Source organism: Salvelinus sp. IW2-2015, linkage group LG33 (assembly GCF_002910315.2).
Source record: "Salvelinus sp. IW2-2015 linkage group LG33, ASM291031v2, whole genome shotgun sequence".
Classification (NCBI taxonomy): domain Eukaryota; kingdom Metazoa; phylum Chordata; class Actinopteri; order Salmoniformes; family Salmonidae; genus Salvelinus; species Salvelinus sp. IW2-2015.
The window spans coordinates 18051966-18063709 of NC_036872.1; the positions used below are offsets into that span (position 1 = coordinate 18051966).

General features: G+C 41.2%; 1 protein-coding gene across 1 annotated transcript in view; it reads left to right on the top strand.

Annotated features, from left to right (window-relative positions):
• The window catches only part of LOC111957431 (phytanoyl-CoA hydroxylase-interacting protein-like), a 17924-nt gene extending 6577 nt beyond the window's left edge, over positions 1 to 11347 (top strand). Inside the window, exons 2-5 of the mRNA XM_023978251.2 lie at positions 6365 to 6544; positions 7988 to 8162; positions 10058 to 10175; positions 10275 to 11347. Coding sequence (XP_023834019.1) covers positions 6377 to 6544; positions 7988 to 8162; positions 10058 to 10175; positions 10275 to 10818 — 1005 coding nt within the window. The 5' untranslated portion in view covers positions 6365 to 6376 and the 3' untranslated portion in view covers positions 10819 to 11347. The remainder of the gene's footprint in view (positions 1 to 6364; positions 6545 to 7987; positions 8163 to 10057; positions 10176 to 10274) is intronic.
• The last annotated feature ends 397 nt before the right edge of the window (positions 11348 to 11744 follow it).

Genomic DNA, 11744 nt, shown 5'->3' on the forward strand with positions numbered 1-11744 from the left:
CAAAATCAGTAGGTGCTTTTAAAACATACCTCACCGTGATTATCAATTTTAAAACAGGTTGAAACTGAGTGAAAACATGGAACTTGTGGATGTTGTTTCAAAGCCTAACAAACTAAATGGACAGTGCTTTCTAACGTATGATTAATAAAAACAACCATATGCATATTAGAGCTTATGCAAATGCATAGGCCAAACAGTTGAAGTTGAAAGTTTACATGCACTTAATGTAGGTTGGAGTCATTAAAACTCGTTTTTCAACCACTCCACAAATTTCTTGCTAACAAACTATAGTCTACTTAGTGCAGGACACAAGTAATTTTTCCAACAATTGTTTACAGACAGATTATTTCACTTATAATTCACTGTATCACAATTCCAGGGGGTCAGAAGTTTACATACACTAAGTTGACTGTGCCTTTAAACAGCTTAGAAAATTCCAGAAAATTATGTCATGGCTTTAGACACTTCTGATAGGCTAATTGACGTAATTTGAGTCAATTGGAGGTGTACATGTGGATATATTTCAAGCCTACCTTCAAACTCAGTGCCTCTTTCCTTGACTCATGGGAAAATCAAAATAAACAGCAAGACCTGTAGACCACAAGTCTGGTTCATCCTTGGGAGCAATTCCAACGCCTGAAGGTACCACGTTCATCTGTACAAACATAGTACGCAAGTATAAACCACATTGACCACACAGCCGTCATACCACTCAGGAAGAGACGCGGTCTGTCTCCTAGAGATGAACGTGCTTTGGTGCGAAAAGTGAAATCAATCCCAGAACAACAGCAAAGACCTTTGAAGATGCTGGAGGAACAGGTACAAAAGTATCTATATCCACAGTAAAACGAGTCCTAATGACATAACCTGAAAGGCCGCTCAGCAAGGAAGAAGCCACTGCTCCAAAACCGCCATTAAAAAGCCGGGCTATGGTTTGCAACTGCACATGGGACAAAGATCGTACTTTTTGGAGAAATGTCCTCTGGTCTGATGAAACAAAAAAAACTGTTTGGCCATAATGACCATTGTTATGTTTGGAGAGAAAAGGGGGACGCTTGCAAGCCGAAGAACACCATCCCAACCGTGAAGCACGGGGTGCAGATCATGTTTGGGGGTGCTTTGCTGCAGGAGGGACTGGTGCACTTCACAAAATAGATGGCATCATGAGGAATTAAAATTATGTGGATATATTGAAGCAACATCTCAAGACATCAGTCAGGAAGTTAAAGCTTGGTCGCAAATGGGTCTTACAAATGGACAATGACCCCAAGCATACTTCCAAAGTGTGCAAAATGGCTTCAGGAACAACAAATTCGGAGTGGCCATCACAAGCCCTGACTTCAATCCTTTTGAACATTTGTGGGCAGAACTGAAAAAGTGTCTACGATCAAGAGGTCTACAAACCTGACTCATTTATACCACTCTGTTAGGAGGAATGGGCAAAAATTCACCCAACTTATTGAGGAAGCTTGTGGAAGGCTACACAAAACATTTGATCCAATTAACAATTCAAAGGCAATGCTAACCAAATACTAATTTCAGCATATGTGGGAACTCCTTCAAGACTGTTGGAAAATCATTCCAGGTGAAGCTGGTTGAGAGAATGCCAAGAGTGTGCAAAGCTGTCATCAAGGCAAAAGTTGGCTACTTTGAAGAATCTCAAATATAAAATGCACTTTTTTGGTTACGACATGTTTTCATGTGTTATTTCATAGTTTTGATGTCTTCAATATTATTCGACAATGTAGAAAATTGTAAAAATAAAGAAAAACCCTTGAATGAGTAAGTGTGTCCAAACTTTTGACTTGTACTGTATTAGTAAAGACAAGATTAAATTGACCATAGTCTGATGGGTGAAAATATCATCACTTGATCAGAGAATAGCATGTGCACCCTGAGGCAAGGAACAGATGACAAGCTTTTTTTGCGACTTTCTCAAATCATCAATAGCCTAGTCGCATCACGCAGGCCATTTATTTTTTGATTTCTGAAGCGTTCTATGGTTTGTATCATTCACAACTAAAGTTACCAAATAACTCTAAATCTAGTTTATAGGTCCTGTTTCAAATGATCAGGTTTAATAGCGGCTTCATATGAGCACTCGCTCCAGAATGGGAAAAATATCCTTTCTATTTTATTCAGCTAAGTTCAACTATATTCTTCTTACTATAAAATCATATAATATACAGTATAATAATGGTACAGGACCTATAATGATGTATTGTATGCTAAATGAACAAGCCTATGGCCTATGGCATGGCAGAATAACATTCAGTAGTCCAACTCATATTCTGTTCTTCTGAAATAGACTTATTGTGATGGTGTATATTCGATTGATTTATTAGACTATTTTCAAATGTAGCTGTTCCAAAGGCGCATGACAGAGGCTTGTATGCGTGGAGGCCTGGAGACGCTATAGGTGTTTATGTTAATTAACAGTAAATTACCGTGAAACCAGCAGTCTTTTGCATGACAATAACCGGCTGGCAATATTTAATGACCGCCACAGCCCTAGGTGAGCAGATGCACTACAGAACCAGGCAGTATGTACACCCATGTGTGACACAGTGAACCTCACATACTGTAAACCACACACGCAGTCTCTRCACCATCCACTCACTGTAACATCCACTCTCACTAATAAACAAATATCACACAATATAACAGAGATGCTGTCTGTACTACTACTGTTTATTGCTAGCCGCATACTGCTGAGCATCTTACTGTTACAACACATGTTATATGTGTCTGTTCTTATAATCATGGAAATATACCATATTTCGTGTTGTACCAAGCTATTGGCATTATGAGATGGGAGAAAAATAGGACATGGAAGGTAAYGAAGGATGACAGAGATACAAAAAAYATACATTATATGCTAAGTGTAAGGCATGGATAGAAAGATGAGCCGAACAACTTCTCATTTCGATGATTAATATTTAATCCAACTGCTAGGTCTGCATAAAACTTAATTACATCAAAGGCTAGTTCAAAGACAACTCGGGAACATACATGAAACCCAATAACCTTTCCCCAGGTCAAGGATCCTGGTGAGGAGACATTAACATTTATATAATTATACAATGATAATTCCTCTCAGGAATTACTGAGGGTGAAAACATGCAACTGAAAAGAAGCCAGTAGAGTGGAGTACACAAGTTGATGCCTTCCCTGCCTGTCTTTCATACTCACAGCAGCCAGGACCGGAGAGGGAGATAATTGTTTTTACCCTGGAAGGCACATCAATGGCATCATCAATTCAGGAGAGGGAYTGTGACAGCTAATCAAAAACAATAGGCTAACCCACAGATTACACACACTCCAGTCTTCAAGGCTATGTTCACCAGCCTGAATCCCCTGGCTGTTATGGGCAAATAAATAAGACCATAGATAACCTTATCCTGTCAATTCACGMTTTTTCTATTTCTTCCAACACGTCAGATGCCATATCCCCTGAGTTGCACTCGTTCTGCTTGCTCAGCTTTCATAGTGCTCTGAGCACCATAGGAAATACATTCAATCAGAGATGACATCCAACTTAAGAAAAGTTTGATTCAATTTTACTCAGAAGTTCTGTTAAAGGCCCAGTGCAGTCGAAAACGTGATTTTCTTGTTTAATGCAGTGCWTTCGGAAAGTATTCACACCCCTTGCCTTTTTCCACATTTTGTTACATTACAGCCTTATTCTAAAATGGATTAAATAAAAAAATGMCATCYTGAACCTACACACAATACCCCATAATCACAAAGTGAAAACAGGTTTATAGAAATGTTTGCAAATTTATGAAAATAAATAACAAAAATACCTTATTTACGTAAGTATTCAGAYCCTTTGGTATAAGACTCGAAATTAAGCTCAGGTGCATCCTGTTTCCATTGATCATCCTTCAGATGTTTCTACAACTTGGAGCSACCTGTGGTAAATTCAATTGATTGGACATGATTTGGAAAGGCACACACCAGTCTATATAAGGTCCCACAGTTGACAGGGCATGTCAGAGCAAAAACCAAGCCATGAGGTCTAAGAAATTGTCCGTAGAGCATCCGAGAGAGGATTGTGTCGGGGCAGAGATAGGGGAAGGGTAACAACACATTTCTGCAGCACTGAAGGTCCCCAAGAATACAGTGGCATCCATCATTCTTAAATGGAAGAAGTTTGGAACACCAAGACTCTTCCCCAGAGCTGGCCACCAGCCAAACTGAGAAACCGGGGAGAAGGGCCTTGGTCAGGGAGGAGAACAAGAACCCGATGGTCACTCTGACAGAGCTCTAGAGTTCTTCTGTGGAGATGGGAGACCCTTCCCGAAGGACAACCATCTCTGCAGCACTCCACCAATCAGGCCTTTATAGGAGAGTGGCCAGACGGAAGCCACTCCTCAGTAAAAAACACATGCTCGCTTGGAGATTGACAAAAGGCCCCTAAAGAACTCAAAACCATGATAAACAAGATTCTCTGGTCTGATGAAACCAAGATGGAACTCTTTGGCCTGAATGCCAACGGTCACGTCAGGAGGAAACTGGCACCATCCCTCGCTGGAGCATGGTGGTGGTAGCATCATGCTGTAGGGATGTTTTTCAGCGGCAGGACTGGGAGACTAGTCAGGATCGAGGGAAAGATGAGTGGAGCAAAGTACAGAGAGATCCTTGATGAAAATCTGTTCCAGAGTGCTCAGGACCTCAGAGTGTGGCGAYGGTTCACCTTCCAACTGGAAAACGACCCTAAGCACACAGCCAAGTTAATGCAGGACTGGCTTCGGGACAAGTCTCTGAATGTCCTTCAGTGGCCCAGCCAGAGCCCGGACTTGAACCTGATRGAACATCTCTGGAGAGACRTGAAAATAGCTGTGCAGCAACGCTCCCATCCAACCTGACAGAGCTCGAGAGGATCTGTAGAGKAGAATGGGAGAAACTCCKTAAATACAGGTGTCAAGCTTGTGGCGTCATACCCAAGAACACTCGAGGCTATAATTGCTGCCAAAGGTGCTTCAACAAAGTATTGAGTAAAGGGTCTGAATACTTATGTAAATGTGATATTTCRGGTTTTTATTTTGAATAAATTAGCAAAAAAWWYTAATAAAAGTAACTGTTTTTGCTTTGTCATTATGGGGTATTGTGTGTAGATTGATAGGAAAAATCTATTTGATCCATTTTAGAATAATAGCTGTAACCTAACAAAATGTGAAAAAGTCAAGGGGTCTGAATACTTTCTGAATGCACAGTATATATTTCCACACTATGAGTTTGGAATAATATTATGAAATTGTGAAAATTATGATAATGTCCTATTAGTGTYKGAGCTGTTTGAAAAGACCACCTGAAATGTCAGCCTGTTTTGGTGGYATGGAGTTTTGGGCTGCCTGGTGACATCACCAGGAGGTAAATTAGTTAATTTAATAAGAAAGAGAGTTTCAAACCTTTCTGCCAATAACAGCTAGTTTTCAGATTTCRCCTCCCCAGACCACTCCCAGACAGTCCTTGCAAAATCCTTGCTTGAGAAATTGCTCTTTACTAAGATGTTTTTTWGTTTTTTTTACCATTTTGATTGAAAACAATCACAGGAGGGCACTTAATTGTTACCCAGAAATAATTTGATATTGGACCTTTAAGCATTGGACCTTTAAGCTCTGACTGTAGGATCCTTTCCTTAGATTTGCAGATGAGGTAAATGAGGTAATGTAAAGCTAGAGGATTGAACATGGTGGCCAATGCTGCCTGGTTGCCAGGCGACTGCTGTTGGTGGATTATGAAGTAAGGAGAACCTGCAGAGACCAGTCAATTGGCTGTGGGCGTAATATAGGGTTGTATATTGTGATGAAGGAAAAGCCAGTGGAGGGCGAAAGAGGGAGGGTGGGAGGAGAGAGAGAAGGGCAGCAAATACGGCAGAGGAGTGGAGATGTGGCCACAGACAGGTCTCCTGACTAAAGGTTAATTGAATTTGGTCTGAGGCATGTTCCGTAGCTGGCAGTGTCATTGTTGTCTAATCTTTTTCCATCTTGGTGTTTTAGCACAGTATTTGTCCCAGCCCTCTATGCATGATGAGGAAGTTGAGAAAGTGAGGTGTTTTAGCACAGTATTTGTCCCAGCCCTCTATGCATGYTGAGGAAGTTGAGAAAGTGAAACTAATCTAACAGTCGATACATCCAATCGTGTTTCATTGATTAGTATTAAAAGTCACAATGGATTTAGAATGATCAAAAATAGCTTCAAAGGAAGGAATTGAGTTTGGACATGGGAAAATATTGCAACGTAGCTATTTCACTGGAGGTTTTTTTATTCTATAAAATGTTCTCAGTCCTGTACCTATAAGTCTTTATTACAATGTTACAATCTGATCCCATCTGATCTCCTTTTTCTTCTTGTTCAGCGGCTAACAACCATGGAGACAGCCCTTTCCACCCCCCATAATATCCAGATCTGTGAGGTGACCTGCGACTCCTTCCGCATCGGCTGGGACATGACCCCTGAGGATACTGCCAAGGCCACACACTTCTTCATCGACCTCAGCCGCAAGGAGGGCGGGGATCCCAACCGCTTCAAGCACAGGGTCTGTCTGACAGACTGTCACTGTTTTTCTCCCTCATAAYACCTCCCCAGGCCCCCCATCCTTCCCCCTTAACTGAATGACCATTACCGTCATGACTCTGACTCCCACTGTCTAGAGCCATGTTTTTWACATCATTCCATCCTGTTCTCCAATAAAAGACATTTCACTACAACATGGGATGTGATATGTTTTGATATAACCCGAGATGGCCTTGCATGAGACAGTGTCTATGCAGAGCTATAGTTCTTATAGATACTGTGTAGTTCAGCACATAAAAGTCTGGTACTGCACTGCAGCAGTTACAACCCAGAGATCAGTGGTAGTGCTGTTTCAGTAACTTCCAGTACACGAGAATGAGAATTGTGTGCTGCAAAACAGCTTCYGGCAAGCAGCTCATTGTCACATTTCTTTCCTCTTCAATGGCTAAAAACTGACAAAGCCTAAAAACTGCAGCTCTGTTCTCTTCGCTATGAASTGTGATTTTATTCCASACCAATCGCTGAACTGTGCTACTCTACACTACCCATAATTTCTTCRTTTTATTTTCCAACATAATGGAGGTAAAAAATATATAGGCTTAGCTAATTGCGATCATTATATAAAATACAAGAATGATTGAAATAGAAAATGAAGTGACCGTTATTTACAATGGGATCCTTCCGAACAGACAGAAATTATGCATTGCAGCAGATTCAATTGCCTTACTGTTGGAAGGACCTAGGGCTATTATTTGAGGTAATCTCTTATCTTGTGACAGAGGGAGAATGTGAATGATTGAAATAAAAGATGTCATGCTCAGTCATCCCTAATGYGTGCTTCTGAGCATTACTTACCTCTACACCTACAGTATCCACACGTTAGATACTTGATTACCTACTTTGGTAAGGTTCTCTATTTATTGTCATTTCTATCTCATAAGTCCTTTCCATATTTCACACATTTGAGACAGCAATGCAGGATATTCCTTTTTCTTCGTTTCTGATCAGTTAGTGTCCTGGAGTTGTTCTGTGCTGAATATACTTTAGTCTTATTCTCCCCTCAGCCTTTACAAATCTCCTGACTTCCGTTGTCCAGAGCTGTGCCGAGTGCTTGATAGGAAGCGTGTTTCTATCACTCAGGAATCAAAGTGACACAAACAAATTTGCACCAGGGTGGTTGCCATGGATATGTGGCCCCTCTGAGCTTGTTGCAATTAGTTCTGAGCTTGTTGCGTCTTAGAGCCCCTGGCCAAAACAAAGCCACTAATTTGGTTAGATATACAGCAGCTTAGCTAGACCAGTTTGTACCACAATATGTGGCAGAAATGTAAAATTCACGAGTATGATTACATAATAAGCATTTAGAAACTACCGAAAATTGCCTTTTTATCAATGAATTGCTGTACTCTAGTAATTCAACTAATGAGTTACTTGAATTAACATGTATCTTTGTTTCACCCATTAGGATGTGCCCACCAAATTGGTGGCCAAGGCGGTACCCTTACCCATGGCAGTGAGAGGCCATTGGTTCCTGAGCCCGCGGACAGAGTACTGTGTTGCTGTGCAGACAGCAGTAAGACAGGCAGATGGAGAGTACCTGGTGTCTGAATGGAGCAGGGTGGTCGAGTTCTGCACAGGGGGTATGTCTGCCAGATCCCTACATTTGTTTCCGTTACGTTTTTTTGTTTTTAAAGTGGCTTTGAGATTGTACTTGGTATGAAAAGCACTATATAAAATAAATCTATTATTATTTTTATAGAAGTACAAAGGGCCGGCTCCAGCCTTTAAGCAAGATTTAGTTGGGGGGCACCCCACCTCGCGGCAAAACATTTTAGTGGCCCCCCTCTTGACAGTGAAGAGAAAAAACTCAGTTTTAAAAGTACATTTCCTGCAATGCTACACATTTTGCCATGGGGCGTAGAGAAAATGTTGCAGATTTACAGAAACTTTTCTGCAATTCCACACATTTTGCCATGGGACGGAGAGAGAAATTTAGCTGTTTTAAAGTAATGACTTTTGCCATGTTTATCCAGCAGCACACCACCGTACATCCCACTGCTGGATTGCTTCTGAAGCTAAGCAGGGATGGTCCTGGGTGGGAGACCAGATACTGCTGAAATTTATGTTCGAGGGCCAGTAGGAGGCACTCTATCTCAATGATTGGGGACATTGCCCTGTGTAGGGTGCCGTCTTTTCAATAAGACGTTAAACGGGTGTTCTGACTCTCTGTGGTCACTAAAGATCCAATGGCACTTATTGTAGACTAGGGGTGTTAACCCTGGTATCCTGGCTAAATTCCCAATGTGTCAATCATACCATCATGGTCACCTAATCATCCCCAGCATCCAATTGGCTCATTAATCTCCCCTCCTCTGCCCTGTAACTATTCCCCAAGTTGTTGCTGTAAATGAGAATGTGTTCTCAGTCAACTTACCTGGTAAAATAAGGMTTAAACAAATAAAAATATGATCTGAGTGAAAATMACTAACGAAATCAATGGGGGCCCCATGGAGGTCAGGGCCCGTGGACACTTGCCCTGCGTGACTAGTCGATATTTGGCCATGATTACTACAAGMTTATTACTACAAGTCAAAACATTGTTAGCTGACATGGCTAATTGAGTGACTGTCAGTGTCACTGTCACTGTCACATAACAAGAGAAAAACTGCTGATCCACAACCAAATTTAGAAAATGCACCTGGTGTATTCTACTATTCTTACTCTCAATAATAAGTTGAGACCCCAACTGGGGTCCATATACACTACCATACAAAAGTTTGGGGTCACTTAGAAATGTCCTTGTTTTTGAAAGAAAAGCAKATTTTTCGTCTGAAGAATCTGTCAGAATCAGTCAGGAAGCTAAAGCTTGGTCGCAAATGGGTCTTCCAAATGGACAATGACCCCAAGCATACTTCCAAAGTTGTGGGAAAATMACTTAAGGACAACAAAGTCAACGTATTGGAGTGGCCATCACAAAGCCCTAACCTCAATCCTARAGAAAATTTGTGGGCAGAACTGAAAAAGAGTGTGCGAGCAAGGAGGCCTACAAACCTGACTCAGTTACACCAGCTCTGTCATGAGGAATGGGACAAAATTCCCCCAACTTATTGTGGGAAGCTTGTGGAAGGCTACCTGAAACGTTTGACCCAAGTTAAACAATTTAAAGYCAATGCTACCAAATACTAATTGAGTGTATGTAAACTTCTGACCCACTGGGAATATGATGAAAGAAACAAAATCTGAAATAAATCTTTCTCTCTACTGTTATTCTGACATTTCACATTCTTGAAATAAGTMGTGATCCWAACTGARCTAAGACAGGGAATTATTACTAGGATTAAATGTCAGGAATTGTGAAAAACTGAGTTTATATGTATTTGGCTAAGGTGTATGTAAACTTCCGACTTCAACTGTATATACAGTATTTACACACACACACAGTATAACCAGCTCTAGACTATAGATTCAATTGAATATGCCCAAAAAAAGGATTTGAAGCAGGAACTTCATAACTGACAGTTGTTATATGACACAGATTATGCCATGGACCACCTCAAACAGCTCCTTGGCAAAGCGAAGGGTTCTGCTGGAAGATTGCTAAGGTTCTCTYTATTCTATCGCAACCAGCACCCTGATTATTTTCAATATGTCAGGTCAGTGCCACACGATTCTCTGTAAATACACACAGGTATATATGGATGTGCTGTGAAGTTCAATAACAAAACTTACAAATGTTTCTCCTCTTCTGTTAGAACTGAGTGTGGGGGACTGATGCGCCCAGCCATGAAAGACAATAGTGGAAGCCATGGCTCTCCTATCAACAGCAAACTGCAGGGAGTCTTCCTCAGCTGCAACACTGAGTTTGACACAGGTCTTCCTCCAAACGACTCCCCCTATGGCCCCCTGCGTTTCCAGATCCCGGCCGGGAACCTGCTGAATCGCAACACTAATCTTTACTTTGCTGACTTCTACTGTATGTACACAGCCTATCACTACGTGGTGTTGGTACTGGCCCRTTCTGGCTCAGAGGGGGATAACTTCTGCCGTAGTAGTCTCCCCCTGCTGGACCTGACTGCCAACCCCTTCCTGACATACATCCCCRCCCAGAGGCAYGGYGAAGASKCCRTGTTCTGCCACGCCAGTGATGTCATCCTGGAGGTGCTSTACACAGAGCCGKTYRATCTGGAGCAGGGCAGTGTGGTGAAGATCAGTGGCCACCACCAGATGAGCCAGACCACGGCCAACGCCAAGAAGGACCCCAGCTGCAAGGTGTGCAACATCAGTGTGGGCCGCTGAYAGAACGGGCTGGACTGACAGGCTTTAGAGAACAGTGAGGATGTGTGTAGGCATAGCTGCAGATGTAGAGAAATGGGCAGAGCGATTTCATCTGTCTCGTAGTGTAAGGTAAAGTACCACAACTGGGACAGCCCATCTCTTGGGGTATGTGCATGCTGGCTGCCCCATCCCTCTCCGTCGCTACTAGTATTCCAAATCTCCAAAATCATCAATCATCATGTGGACCCAAAGAAAGGCACTATAGATTATGGGTTTACAGTTTGATACAGAGGACCATATGTTTGAGATCCTCCATTGCTAGAGGAAGCTGTGATGTACACATTGTGTAACACTGTATTTGTCAAATAACATTTCGTATGATATACATTTCCATCTTTTCCTTACAGTACCTGTTGGTCTTAGATGATTCCAATATTTCTTGTACTTTAAAACACACTGTCAATTGAATTACTATTTGAAAATGTTCAAACATTATGTTATTTAGTCAATGCTTATGATAAGTGAATAATAAAGATTTGAATTGACTGTAGGATGTAATTTGGTCAAAAAGAGAATGCCCCAAACCAATGCCCACAACAGATGTGTCATGATTCCTGTGATCAGACATTGCTAAACCATTTTCAGAGTGACACAATAGCTGTGAATGGTGCAGTGGTGCAAACAGTGGTGCAAAAAGTACTCAACACTCATAGTTGAGTAAAAGTAAAGATACTTTAATAGAAAATGACTCAAGTAAAAGTGAAAGTCCCCAAGTAAAATACTAATTGAGTAAAAGTCTTAAAGTATTTTGTTGAAATATACTGTACTTAAGTACCAAAAGTAAATGTAGTTGTTAAAATATACTTAAGTATCAAAAGTAATAGTAACAATAATAAAAAATTCCTTATATTAAGCAAACCAGACGGCACAATTMTCTTTATTTTTTA